Genomic DNA, 15081 nt, shown 5'->3' with positions numbered 1-15081 from the left:
CCTTGGTCCTGGTGTCTCTTTACAGCAGTAGAAACCCTAGCTAAGACATCATGCTTAGCTACACAGTGAATTGGAGGCCCCTATCTCCAACCACCCAAACTACACAACCACCCACTACCCACTAGGAAGAACTGCAGGAAACATTGTCATGTGGAGGTGTTGTTCGAATTTCAAGAGGTCTTATAATAAAAAACCAGGAGCCAGATATTGGGGTGAATGCTGAAAGATCAGAGAGACAAAGGAACAAGCCACTGCCACATCTCACCTCGCAACTCCATGAATCCTCTGACTGAAATCCTCTGAGTCCTCACCTGAAAGGCTCCAGCCAAAAGAGCCTCTGGCTGAAAGTCACGCTCCTGCTGGAACCCTTTAGTTCCTGTCTCCTCACGCCTTATATACCTTTCTCTGCCCAGCTATCACTTCCTGGGATTAAAGTCACGTGTGTTTCCCAGTCCTGGGAGTAAAGGTGTGTGCCACCACTGCCTGGCTTCTATGTTTAATCTAGTGGCATGTTCTGTTCTCTATCTTCAGGTAAATTTTATTAGCATACACAGTATATCACCACAGGAGGGCTTCAGGACTGAGTACTCTGGGCTCTGTGCTGTCCTTTCCCCTCTCTTTCTCAAATGAAGTATACGTAATACACCAGGAAAATTCAAGTCAGTCCCCCAAAACTGTCTGTCCTTCCTCTCGCCTCTTTTTGTACCTGATTCTGAAGTTAATAGCATCATGAATCAGGAGTGGATTTTGACTCTAAGGAAGAGGGTTTTTGACACTGCTGATCTTTTGTATCAGTAGCTTTTGCACTCAGGTCCAGCCAACCAAGGGCTTAAAATATTTGAATAAAGTATGCGTTTACTGCCTGTGTGCAGACCTTTTCCTGCCACTGTTCCCTAAAGAACACAGAGTAACCAGCTCTCTAGCGGCTCCTTGGCTTTAGGCTTCACAGTAACCTAGTGATGATTTAAAGTACAAGGAAGGATGCCTGTTGTAGCCTGTATGCAGATACCAACCCACTTCAGTGTTTTCTGGGACACCTGGACCCGACCCTCAGATCCTGAGGAACAGGTGAATTCCGTGTAACTCCAGGTATATCTGAGACAAGGCAGGTGGACACTTCCAGGTGTTGTCTCTCCTCTAAACAAACGCTTGACCTTGTTTCTGTGTCTCTCCTGCCTGGGTCCTTTTTGTCTTGTAGCCATCGGCTGGCTGCGCGTGTGTCTTTCCTTCCACAGACTTGAAACCTGGCTTTCAGCCTGAGCTCTTGTGGTTTGGTCCTTCACAAGGTCTAGAGCAGGTGCCAGTGCTTTAGTCCTGGTTGTTTGCTCTGAAGTCTGTGCAGAGTAAGAGAATGTGTGCAGTGGACTGCAGCCTGGGCATGGGCTTGACCTCTGTCCTGTACCCACATCCTTCTGCTCCTCCCCATAAGTTAGGTAACACTACATGATGGTACGGATGGCTACATTTCCCATCTTCCCTCACTGAAACCTTGCTTTCAAATGTGGAATGTACGTAAAAGTGCCCCAGTATAAACTTTAATATCCCATAAAAGATTGGAAATCAGCTGGGCAGTGGTGGCACACACCTTTAATCCCAGCACTAGGGAGACAGAGGTAGGTGGATCTCTGTGATTTCGAGGCCAGCCTAGAACAGTCAAGGCTGTTACACAGAAAAACAACAACAACAACAACAAAAAAAAAGACTGGAAGTCGCTGGAGAGAAAATTGACCCTGGGTATTTGGCATTTGGTAAACACACACATGTACACACATACCTTCACACACTTGTTTATTCACGCTTGGCTTTTTGAGGTAGGATGTAGTTATATGTCTCAAGCTGGCCTCACACTCACAGTCCTCCTGCCTCAGCCTCCTTAATTTTGGGAGTTTTTTTATTTTTCGAGACAGGGTTTTGCTATGTAGTTCTTGGAACTCACTCTTTAGACCAGGCTGGTCTTGAACTCACAGAAATCTGCCTGCTTCTACATCCCAAGTGCTGCGACTAAAGATGTGTACCACCACTGCCTTTTTTTTTTTAAAGCTAAACTTGTTTAAAGTTTTTTTTTTAATTAAAATAAAAATCCAATATATTTACTGATGATTCTCAGCCAAATAGTTTGGCTTATTTTGGTTCTGTATTTTACTGAGTTTTAATGATTTGTCTTAAAGTTCTTCAAAATAATGGTTAGATCTCTTTTTGAGGAGAAATTTTTCCAGTGATTTCATGTTGGTGTAGCATGTTGAACTATATATGAGATATGTGAGATTATTTTTAAATTAAGGCATTTTAATAACCATACAAACTGACAGTTTTCCTTATGGCATTTTCATACATATGTGAAGTATTTTAATTCAGCAATCTGAAGCTTATCCTGGAAGCCATAGGTCTCCTTGTTTAAGACAGAGTCATTATGAGGTGCTGTTCTTGAGAAATCATATCTGCACATTTCAGGAAAACCCGAGTCATAGTAAAATAACCAATATTGTTTGAGAGAACCATTTATGTTGTATCAGCTTGATAATTTAAAATTAGCTGTGATAACTGCGTTATTTTCTTTCAGATGAGCCAAGTCAGTGACATTTGTAATATTTCAATTTCCTTTCATTGTTGAAAATAGGAACAATTTAGTTCATACAGGTGTTTTAGTTTTCATTGGCAAAAGTTTTGTTCAAGTGTGAATTGATGCTGGCAGTTTGCCTTTGGGCTGTCTGCCTGTGGTTCCAAGGTCTCCATGAGAGAAGAAAAGAGTCCTTTGAAAGTTTCATATTATATTTATGTATTTTTTTCCTGATACTGATCTCCTGCCCTCCCCTGCCTTCCCCTGTTCTCCCCTCCCTTTCCCTCCCCTCCCCTCTCCTCAGTTTTCTTTGAGATGGAGTCTTTGGTTTTTGAAACAAGGTCTGAGGTAGCCTACTACTGGCCTCACACCCACTGTCCTCAGCAGAGGATGGCTTTGATCTACCTGCTCTACATCCCAAGTGCCGGGATCCCAGATAGAAGTCACTAGCCCACTTTTGAGATGGAGTTTTTTTGTTTTTTTTTTTTAATGTTGATCTAGTTGATCTCAAATCCATATTGTAAGTGTCCTTTTACCTCAGCCTTCTGAATACAAATGTTTATACAAATACCTGTATTACATACTGATGGATGGATACTCCAAATAAAAGTCAAAGATTGTCCTAGTGGATAAAAGGCAAACCGTCAAAGATTAAGCTGGGCATGGTGGCATACACCCTTAATCCCAGCAGAATCAGGAGGATCTCTGTGAGTTCAAGGCCAGCCTGGTTTACGTAGTGATTTCCAGGACAGCTGGAGCCACATAGAAAGAGACAAAGGCCAAAGATGGTCCTGATGGAAGCAAAGGAGAGATGCAGGTCTACTTCTGAGAAGAGCTGTGTTAGAGGCTGTATGTAGCTCTGCAGTATATACATTGTCCAGACAAAGTGCACAGTGAATTTGAGTATATTCTAATGTATCAGATACATTCGCTAAAGAGAGGCTGTTATTTAGACCTGTATTATTTAAGGTTCACTCACTTATCAAAATAGATCTACCTGTTAATATAGTTTTTTTGTCACAAGTACAACACAAAATATTCAACCTTTGTCATGTATTAAGTAAGTGGAGTTAGTATTAGAACAGATGTCCAATGTGAAATTGCTCAGTGTTCACATTTATGATATTTATCACTTTTCTGAGGCAAAAAATCAGAATAGTTTTCTCAAGATTTATGAAATGTGTTAGTTGGATATGGTGGCAAATGCCTTTAATCCCAGCACTCGGGAGGCATAGGCAGGTGGGTCTCTGAGTTCAAAGCCAGCCTGGTCTGCAGAGAGTTCCAGGATAGCCAGGGCTACACAGAAAAAGCCTGTCTTAAGAAAAGAAAGAGGGGCTGGAGAGATGGCTCAGAGGTTAAGAGCACTGACTGCTCTTCCAGAGGTCCTGAGCAACCAGCAACCACATGGTGTGGCTCACAACCATCTGTAATGAGATCTGGTGCCCTCTTCTGAGCCCTGCAGTCATACATGCTGTATACATAATAAATAAATAAATCTTTAAAAAAAAAGAAAAGAAAAGAAAGAGAACGGTGCTGTTTAGAGCTGTAGTTAGGATATATGTCATCCTTACCTTAGCATTTACGTAGGTTATTGATGTTGAGAATAGTTTGTTGAATTCCTGTTCCTTTCCTGATGATTGAGAGGCCAAGATGAGCAGGTTCTGTGGACAGGAAGCTTGAATATTAAAATAGTGTAGGTTGATTGACATCCACTAAATAAAGTGGAATTTTAATACATTAATAAACTAATCATTTCAAGCAACTTCTTATGTTAACAGACACAAACTGCTAGTTAGTATGATTTAATTATTTTAAATCTGTAAATGCCATTTTTAGTACAAACTATTTTGGAAGAATTCAGAAAAGTCATGTAAGAATCCTTTATACTATTTTCATAACTTTGCTGAAGGAGGAAAGATCTACATTGCATATGGCTAGCCATTCCTTTTTGAGTTAAAGACCAGAGCCGGTTCTCTGGGACATGTTCATATGGTCTCCGTTGACGTTCTGTCCATTGTCTGCAGGTTTAACCTCGTGTCTTGCCTAGAACGCTAATCCCTGCTACATCAAACATTTGCAGGGTTTTTAGCAGTGCCTTTCTCTTTGGAGACACTGGGCTATTGTCTTTAGTAGCATTGGACATAGGAGGGAGCTGAGCAATAAAGGGATATCAAGAAAAGAAGGGGAATAGATCAGGTACTGTAGACCGTCAGTACTGGCAGTGTGGCCAACAAGACACTCCGTGAGACCTGCCTTCCTACAGAACAGTTAAGACACTGCCAGACTCATGAGAGGTAGAAGAGGCACCAAATGCTTCTTCTTACTGACTTAGACATGCACAGACACACAAGAACCCAGGAGCTGGAGTCAGGGACTGACTCCTAAGCCCAGGCAGCAAGCAGCTGTGAGGGAGGGCTGGAGTCACTGGGGTTGGATGGGGTGGGGCAAGAGCACTTTCAGAACTTTTCACTGAGCTAAGACTTTCAAATGAGTCTGAAGTCACCTGAAATTCATGTGCTGCCCAGCCTAGGGCTGCCAAACACAGTCTTCTTCAGGGGAAAGTACTCCAGTTCTGTACGGAAGTTGTGCCTTGAGCTCATGGTTAAAGCTGAGCATGTGGGAGGCCAGCGCTTGTGCCAGTAGAGTGCACAGAAGCGGCAGCAGCCTGCTAAAGCCCTGTGTAGACTGGAGCTCGGCGATCGGAATGGGGCCAGCACCACAGGGTGTTGAAGGAAAAACGGTGAAAACTACTTCTGTTCCTTATTAGACTTTCATGGTTTTGGAAGGAAATTGTGACTTACAGAAATAATTTGAAGAGTAAATAGTAGAATTAAAGACTGATTAATCCGTGCTCTGCCACGTCACTGACCGAGTGTGGCATCAGGAAGCTGTGTATTGCAGATTCCAGACGATCGTTCTTAGGTACCTGGGTGAGGCTCTTTCCTCTGCATCTGTGGACACACGCACGAGTGTTTAATAATGCGCATGTTTGTGATGGCCAAAAGCTCAAAGCAGACATTTGTTGAAAGATGGATGCCTCATTGTGACTTTGTTGCAAATTGATGAAACCGATAAGCAAATCACCTAGTTGCTGAGAAAGGAAGAACGTATTTGGGACTGAGCATCAAGAAAGGCTCTGTTCTCTAGGGCAGGCTTTGAGGCTGGCCGTGACAAGCAGACAGAGTTTTGACGGTGCCATGTGTTGGAGGCAGAGGATGGGCAAGTCAAGTCCAAGTGCAGTCTTCAGCCACACTGGCAGGGTCAGTGAGTAGGAAGGAAAATCAGGCTCAGGACAGACTTTTGAAGTGTTCTCACAGCAAAGGAAGAGGGTTTGGTCTGCTGTTCCATTTTTCCTGGGAACAATTTACAGCTTAAACTAGGAATTTTAAACTTATTGGCTCTGGGTACTAACTTTAATAAATATTCTTTTTAAGGCGGGAGATAGTTCTGCTTTTAATAGCATTTCTTTGTTCTTTGCATCGGTCAGCCTGACCTGGGTGGGCATCTTCCCTTTGGCGTAATGTGACCAAGTAATCATGGACCCAACAAAGAGAGCTCAGAGCTGGCTTTGATTTACCTGTGGAAAAAGCAGCTGTCCAAAAGCTCCTTTGTGTTCAAAGGCCTAGACTTCCTGTCAGTTGAATAAAGGTCCTAGTGACCTTTGGAAGAGTATTCAAAACGCACAGTTAGAAGGGTGAAAAGGAATCACCCTTTTTTTTTAATGGAAACGTTTTTAATGGAAACGGTACTCCAGATCCTCTCTGATAGTGCTAAAATTCTTGTTGCTTGTCTCAGGCATGAGAGAAAGAATGTTGCAGGTGGTAGGAAATTGTTAGCTGAATAAAATAAGTACAGTTATATCCTCTACACACATAAGGAACTTTTGTTGCATAGCCTGAGTTCAAGTGGTGCTCACTGGCTTTTTAAACTTTTTCATTATTAGTGTGTGTGTATGTGGGCATGCACACGTGTGTGAGCACATTCTTGGAATCAGAGGACAGCTCCCAGGAGTCACTTCTCCTTTCACCGTGGGTTCTGGGGACCGACCTCAGGCTGTCAGGCTCCCACAGAAGTCACTTTTACCAGTGGAGCCCTCCCCCCACCTCACTGACAGTTTCATTTGGGGCAGTTAGGCCTTTGCTCAGATGGTGCCTCAAAGGGAGTAAGCACTCCGAGCTGGCCGTAGATCCTCTCCATGTTTGTAGTGAGTGCCTCCCTCCTGTTCTCAGGGTGTCTCTTCACACTTCTTATCAGAGATTGCTGAAGTGAACTCGTTCTTTCGCTGTAAACCATTGTGACTAGAAACAGCTAGGACTGTAGCTCTTAGTGGTTCGGTATCCACAGAAATAAAAACATGAAGAGCTTATGAAAATAGTACACATGCTAAAGCCTACTGGTCCAATGAATGACTCCGAATACTTTGGTTAGTAGAAGTTGAGAATGAGAGAGAGTGCGTGTTTGAAATAGCACGCACATGTGAATCTCAGTAAGTGGTTTCTGGTCTCTTTTTACAAGCAAAAGCGGAAGAAGTTCCAGCTCATCTACATGTATGGGGTTCCAAACAGACTAAGATTTGTATGGGGTTCCAGACAGACTAAGATTTGTATGGGGTTCCAGACAGACTAAGATTTGTATGGGGTTCCAGACAGACTAAGATTTGTATGGGGTTCCAGACAGACTAAGATTTGTCTGTAGCTGTGCCTTACTTCTTCCTAACAGTGACACTTGTTGGACACAAAATGTAATTTGTTTCAAACTACATTTGGATTTTTAGGCAATACTAGTAATTTAATGAGGTGGTATGTATTCAAATTGCTAAAGTAGGATTATTTACTTATTTATTTTTAAAAGTAATTTATTTGTTTTTATTTTATTTGCATTGGTCTTTTGCCTGCATGCATGTCTGTGTGAGGGTTTCAGATCTTGGAGTTACAGACAGTTGTGAGCTGCCATGTGGGTGCTGGGAATTGAACCTGGGTCCTCTGGAAGATTTATTTTTTATACTCCTATATTTTTTCCAAGATACCATTTGCAGTAGCTTGATTCTGCTTGCCTTAGGTACCAAGAGTGGTCAAGTCCATAGGGCCAAGAAGTAGAATGCTGGTTATTCAGCCTTAGAAGAGGGAAGAAATGGGGAGCTGTTATTTAATGTAGACTAGAGTTGCAGATTAAAAAAAAAAAAAAACATCTGGAGATTGGTTGCACAACAAAGTGAATATACTTTTTTTGTTTGTTTGTTTCTTGAGACAAGGTTTCTCTGTGTAGTGATGGCTGTTCTGGAATTAACTCTGTAGACCAGGCTGACCTAGAACTCACAGAGATCTGTCTGCCTCTGCCTCTAAGTGCTGGGATTAAAGGCGGGTGCTACCCATCACCTGGCAAAGTGAATATACTTAACATTACTGAACTGTGTGTTTAAAAGCTGGTTTGGTGATGAATTTTATGTTCTGTGTATTTATATCATAATTTAAGAAAAGTAAAAAGAGAGAAGAAAAGATCTGTAAAAGTGTCAAAACCCATCATATTCCTAGAAATGTATTTACCAAAAGATCGGTAAGATCTCAGTACTAAAATCTGTAGACCATTACTGAGACGTTAAATGAAAGGAGGCACACATTTGTTCATGGGTGACTCAGTATTTAACACTTTCAGGCCTCTCCACATTAGCCGATAAGTGCAGTTCCTGACAAAATTCCAGCAGTTGGATTTTGCTGTTGTTTTCTTTTTTTAAATGTGTGTGGTAGAACTAAAGGTGACTTTTTCTTTTCTTTTTTTTCCTTTTTTTTTTTTTTTTGAGAAAGGGTTTCTCTGTGTAGTTTTGGTGCCTGTCCTGGATCTCACTCTGTAGACTAGGCTGGCCTCCAACTCACAGAGATCCGCTTCCTGAGTGCTGAGATTAATGGCTGCCACCACCTGGCTAAAGGTGACTTTTTCAAAAGCTAATTTTCAATTTATACAGAAAGGCCAAGAGTGAAGAATTTCTTAGGCAGTTAGGAGGAGAGCTGGAAGACTCTCACTGTATGAAGCTATACTGATTGAGGCAGTACTTACCAGTTTGGCGTTTGAGTGGCAATCGATCGGAGTACCAGCTGTGAGCCCTGAGAGTCTTCTGGCTCCACCCTGAAACAGGCTGATAGAGCACTTTGGGGCTGAGGCCCAGGAGTCTGCAGCATGCCCTCTGACTGTTTGTATGCACTTCAAAGCCTAGGAAATACTGAATAAAGACACAAGGAGATGCGGAGCAGCCAGTGGGGCAGATGGTCCAGAAGAGAGCCATTTGGATGTGGTTCACCAGGCTTGTCTCAGAGGAGGCATTGTCTGTCAGTGACCTTGGATAATTTCTACGTCCATACAGAGCAGGTATCTAACCCCAGACCATACCACATTAAAAAAAAAATACATCAATGCAGACAGACCTACTATATAAAAATAAAAGGCCAAACTAAAGCCAGAGAGGTAAAGTGCAGGAGACCTTAGGAGAGCTGAGCAGGCTAATAAAGTTCTAAGCATCAAAATGATAAACTGGACTATATGAATAGCGAGTGTTTGTTTCGGGAATAGGGACTGAACCCAAGGCTCACGCATCACAAGCCACTGAGTTACATGCCCAGCCTCTGAGCCAGTTCACAATTGTAAAATCCGTATCTTTACCGTTTTGGGTACTTGAACAAGTAGCTTTTCTCCACTATTTCTACCACTTCTTTTGAACACTAATGAACTCTATGAGATAGTCAGTATATGTGAAACCCAAAATAATTGAATTCAGCTTACTTCAGGATACAAAAAAACAAAATTCATAGAGGAAAGCATGGGTTTATGGTGGTATTGGGATTTTGGACATGGCATAAATGTAAAGTCAGCTAAATTTTATCCATTTCCCCCCCTTATAACTACGACATCTTAGTCTTTGATTCCACTCATTAACAGGTGCATAAGCAATGACTGGCAAAGTAGAGGGACTCAGGCTAGTTTAGAGAAGAATTTGGTTTTGAGACAGGGTCTCATGTAACTTGGGCTGGCCTTGAACTCCCAACCCTTCTGCCTCCTGGGTGCTAGGAGTGCAGATGTGTGCTGTCATTCTTGTTTATGTGATGCTGCAGCTCAGATACAGCATCGTGGGTGCTAGGCCAGCACTCTACCAACTGGTCCCTTTACAAAGCATCGTAAGTTATTTGGAACCTTTCTGTATTGTCATTTGCCACAGAACAGAATTTTAGAAAAACACATTTTTCAGAGCTGAAAGCATTCTTAGATGAGGTCCTACCATCATTTGGATGAGAAAATGAGCTCTAAAAGTGGCAGACATCTTTCTCAAGGGAGCTAATGCAGAGTTTGGACAGGTACCCAGGTCAGTGTCAGTATGTTTTCCTGTTTTGTGCCAGTTCAGGATAGATTGGTTTTCAAGCAGCTTGTAAGAACATACTGTCTTAAAGAAAAATGAGTTTAAATTTCTGGGCTACTCCACAGTGCGTGCTTAAGCTGCAGATGATCTGATTTATAGTAATAAACATCGTTCACAGCAGCAGCTACTTGTCGTTTACAGGACTGGATCCTTGCTCGAGAATATTCCAAGTGCTAGCTAGGGAATGCTATAAAAACATTTGTGAGCTTCAAGTTTAAATTTAATTCCCCCCCCTCCACCTCTGGGGATTGAATTTGGGGCCTTGGGTATGCTGTGCAAATGTTGTACTGCTAAGACATACCCCCATAATCTGGGTGGGTTTTGTTGTTGTTGTGGTTTTTATTAGTAACTTTGAGAATTCCATAAATTACTGTAATCATTTATGTAAGTACTGTATATCATTTATATTCTCCTCCTCATTCCAACTCTTTCTGTGCCCCTAGCTCCCTCTCAAATTCATGACCTGTTCATTAATTATTATTGTTATGTATATGTACATACGCATCATGTACAACCTACTGAGTCTGTTTAGTGTTGCTCCTATGTACATGTCTTTAGGGTGACTACTTGGGATTGGATAGCCTGTCGGGGTCATCTGATTTCTCTTTCTCATGGCAGACACTGAGTGCCTATGACTCTTCATTTAGGGGTGGGGCCTGTGAAACTTCCCCTATAGAGTGACTGCGCCACCACTGCCCGGTTTAGGAGTGATTCTTACCTCATGGCAGTGCTTCCTGCGATATGCTGTCTACAGTTTGCAGTTTCCTCTTGGGAGGGGAATCACCTTCTTCACTTCCACCATGTCTGCTCCATCCCTCTTTCAAAGCCTTTGAAACATTCATTTGTCAGATGGCATTCTGCTTTCAGTGTTTAGTGGGAATGTTTTTCTTGAACAGCACATGAACGTCAAAGGCAGAGCTCTGTCCTCAAGCCTATGGTGTGTAAACCATTGAGTGGGTGCATCCCCGAGCCTCTCTGTTCTGCACACACTGTTCTTGTTGGCAAACTGATGGAGCGGTTGGGAGGGGGGTGACTTTCTGCACTTTAGCTAAGAGCATAGGAAGAGAGGCCGTGGGGTCTAGAAGTGCCTCTCAGAGGGGCTGCTCTCGTAGGTTTCCGAAGCCCCACTGTTCATATTTATTTCAGGTTCACACTTCTGAGAAGTGTGGGGGTCTCATTTTAGAGAGGAGGAAACAACTTCCCAGGGCTTGGCTGATTTGGAAGCCTCTTCCTACTGTGTGTGCTCTCTTCTGTCTCGTTACTGTGAGTTTACAGTAATCGTAACCTCAGTAATGGGATGAAAAGAAATTCAGTTGGCAGTGCCACTGACTATGGGTGTAGAGCCAGGTTCGCAGATACACCTACTGAGAAGAGTTCTTTCCTCTGAGAATTCTGGAGAGCACGTCTAATAACAAAATCTTCTGCCAAATAGTGTTGTGTGTTTTAAAGGATTCCTTTTCTGACTAGGATGTGGCTCAGTGGTAAAATGCTCGCCTTGCATGCATAAGGCACAGAGTTCAATTCTCAGCACTGATATACCCTTGGAATTCATCTTTAAATGTCTCCTTTTTCGTCATTCATGGTATATTCCTGTTTATGCTTGGTAATGCATTCAGTGATAAATATTCCTGTTTATGCTTGGTAAATGCATTCTCTTTGTAGGATTGCTAATGGAAGCTAACAGAAGAAGGTTATACATTTTTCTTAGAAATTATATTTCAAGCAATAGATAAAACATTTTAGTTACAAAAGTGAGTTTAGAAGAAAATTATTTAATAAGACATTGCCTTAGGACCTGCAGGAGCTTTCTGGGTGCAGAGACTGCTGACTTGTCCAGCTGCTGTGAACAGTTCCTGCACAGAGCGAGGGCTCAGGTGCATTAACAAGCAAACTTCAGAAAGACCTCATCCCTTTTTCCCTCTCTTCGTGCATTTCTGTGTCTCTGTCCCCTCTCTCAGGTTCTTGCATGAAATTTTTTTTTAAATGTTACTCTGTTCTTTAGTTCTGACTTGGTAGTATCATCAATTTCTGAATGATAATTATCTTAAATTATTCACTTGAATGTGCATAATCATTTGGAAAATCTTATCAAATGACAGAGCGTTGCTTGGGACAGAATACTACTGTCGTCTTTTGCTGTTGTCTTCGTTTTCTTCATCGTAGGGAGACTGGTCTAGATTAAGGTGTCTGGGAACTCAAAGGAGGATCGTGAGAAGGGAGGGAGCCTTAGGGAGGGGTGGAGGAGAGTGATGAGATAGACTTGATGAGAAGGCAGAAGGGGGGTGTCTTGGGGAAGGAAGGGAGGCAGCCAAAGGATGGGGCCACGGGGGAGAGCTGTGGGGCAGCGACCAAGGGGAATCACTGTAATTGCACACGTGTGTGCAACCACTCTGGTGAATCCCATTATTTGTATGCTAACATAAAAAGTTATTATTTTTAATTTTTAATGAAAGGAAATAAAAGGCAAAGCCGCTCATGGATAGGGTGAGTGGTGAGTGGAGAAAGCAGGTGCCTCTAGAGGCAGGCAGATCCTGTGAGCAAGCGAGTGAGTGAGTGAGTGAGTGAGCGTGTGAGCCAGCTGGACACGGGGCAGTGAGGAGTTCTAGGGACTTTGGTGCCACTAATATTTCGTTGACGGTCTTCATGCTAGCCTTTAATGAACACTGTGAGTTAATGGATAAATTTGACCAGAGACAAACTTGTATTATTTTTACCTAATAGTTCTTAAAGTTGGCTGCACTTAAGCATTACCTGTGGAGCATTTAAAAAAAAAATAAGGATGCCCAGATCCTCTTCTTCTTGAAACTGATTTACTTTTAAAATTCTACAAGCTTCCCAGGTGCTCCTAATAAGCAGCCAGGATGTGAATGACTAATTGGATTCTGACTAGGAGCTTTCCATACCTGACTTCTAGAGACAAGCAAATGCTTGTTTAGAAACAACCAACACACAGCAGTGAGGGATGGCATCAACTTTCAGACAGATAAACAAGCCCCTTTCTCTGTAATGAGCCTTAATGAAGGTTGTTGTTGGAATGCCCACTCAGGGATTAAATGTGTGCATTAAATGGATGCATTAAAGTGTGCCCATTATGCCAAGCAGTCCCCATTTACCACTGTACACTTTGTTTCCCCCAAACTTTCACTGTTCTAGTTCAAGTTTCTGCCTGAGTCCTGTCTGAGGACTGGTGTGGCTTTCTCTGGGGTTAGGTCTCAGTATGTGCATATTTTAAGTCTCATTGTAGGTGAGTTTTCTTAGGATGTCCCTTTGAAGAAAGCATTTTGCCTGAAGTTAGGACATCTAACATGGAGGACTCTAACCACAGCTAAAAGGATTCTCCAAGTTTAAAATAATGTTCTATAATGTGAGTTGAAAAAAGATGAGAGCATCCCCTCTCTTCTCTTCTCTTCTCTTCTCTTCTCTTCTCTTCTCTTCTCTTCTCTCTCTCTCTCTCTCTCTCTCTCTCTCTCTCTCTCTCTCTCTCTCGTTTGCTTAGGTTGTCAAATCTGCGTGTATCGGTATGTGATTTTGGGGGTTGGGGGCAACTCTAAGAGTTGTATCTGGCTTACCCCTTCTTTCTCTGCCCTCCCTCCTCCCATCAGTGTTTGCTTTCACAACCGAAGTTCTGGGCCGTTCAGACGTCCGCCTTGATCCTGCGGACAAAGCTTGAGAGAGGAAGCACGCGGAGAGTGGAGCGGGCCCTGAGGCAGACGCAGGTACCGTGGTGACCCTCGCCCTCCCTCGGTTGCTGGGACAAGTGTGTGTGCGTGTGGCACAAGCGAGAGTGAGCTGGCGTCTGCTCACTCACATCTTGCTACTCCTTGGGTTACAGCTTCTAGAGTGTGGTTTGGTGCAAAGCTCAGCTTGGTCTCTACTCTGTAGCTCTGTGACCTCAGCATTTAACCCCTGTAATCCCGAATCTCCTCTCTGTCCATGCTGGCCTCAAACGCACTGTGCAGCCGAGAATGAACTCCTGATCTAGTCACCTTCCAAGTGCTGGGGTTGGCATGGGCTGCCGTGCCCAGCTTGGGTTTTGAATATTGGTTTTGGCGTCAGGTGGTGAGAATGCACTTTGAGTGGGGAGCGTAGATTTCTGTTGCCGGGTCTGTTCTTCCTTAGGCCTTCCTGTGTTTGGGGGCTCCTCATCTTCTCAGCCTGTGCCACCTTTTCAAGAGAGGTGGACATTTCTACCCGAGGAACAGAATGAGGGAGCTGTTAGTCCTGCCTCTGCTGGGCGTACTTTAGGGGGGAAATCTTTCTATTTCCCCAATTCCCAAATTTGGAACTTAGCCAAATCATGTGACAGGATGAGTCCATGGTTTGTCTAATTTATGTCTTTGTGGAGCCCTTAGCTCATACTCTGAACTTCTGCCAGTTCCTCTGATTCACAGTGTGGTACTCAGTGTTTGTTGAAATTACTGCATCTCTCAAGAGTAAGGAAATGATTTAAAATAACAAATGTATATGTAAAACGATTTTTTTTAATTAAACATGTCTTAATTTCTGTAAAGACTGGTTTTCTTCCAACACTGTATAGTGCTAAATGATGAACTACTGAAGTTGAGTGGGATGGTAAGGAGGCCAGAAGGGCTCTAAGGGAAAGGCTCAATCACGTCCTAGTCCTGTGGAAGGAATGCAGGTGTTCTGAAGTCAGGTGACTCGTCCAGTCTGTATGGGCTGTAACTTAGTTATGGGCAGTTACATTGAGGGCTGCAACAACAGGTTCTTTAAGGACTTTTAAGTGACAGGTGCCAGAATTAAGAAGAAAATGTTGCATCATGCATGGAGTTAAATAACCAAAGATTCTAAAAGCCACAAGAGACAGGGGAATTATAAACTCAGGACAAACTGTTAAAAAGTCTATCCCATGAAATCATCTAGGCTGAGTATTGTTGCCTGCTGTGGGATGGTCTGTATGTTAAATTGCTCTGATTAGTCAATGAATAAAACACTGATTGGCCAGTGGCCAGGCAGGAAGTATAGGCGGGACTAACAGAGAGGAGAATTGGAACAGGAAGGCAGAGAGGGAGACACTGCCAGCTGCCGCCATGACAAGCAGTCTGTGAAGATGCTGGTAAGCCACGAGCCACGTGGCAAGGTATAGATGTATAGAAATGGAGTA

General features: G+C 42.9%; 1 protein-coding gene across 4 annotated transcripts in view; it reads left to right on the top strand.

Moving 5' to 3' along the window:
* Ttc27 (tetratricopeptide repeat domain 27) overlaps positions 1-15081 on the top strand; it is a 133704-nt gene that overhangs the window by 37128 nt on the left and 81495 nt on the right. For 3 of the 4 annotated variants that reach the window (XM_028873476.2, XM_028873472.2, XM_028873480.2), the window contains exon 10: positions 13562-13675. The exons of the other annotated variant lie outside the window; for it this stretch is intronic. In XM_028873476.2, the coding sequence (XP_028729309.1) occupies positions 13562-13675 (114 nt within the window). The remainder of the gene's footprint in view (positions 1-13561; positions 13676-15081) is intronic. 4 annotated transcript variants of the gene reach the window in all.

This window comes from Peromyscus leucopus, chromosome 22, assembly GCF_004664715.2.
Source record: "Peromyscus leucopus breed LL Stock chromosome 22, UCI_PerLeu_2.1, whole genome shotgun sequence".
Lineage (NCBI taxonomy): Eukaryota > Metazoa > Chordata > Mammalia > Rodentia > Cricetidae > Peromyscus > Peromyscus leucopus.
This window is presented reverse-complemented; position numbering and strand designations above follow the sequence as displayed.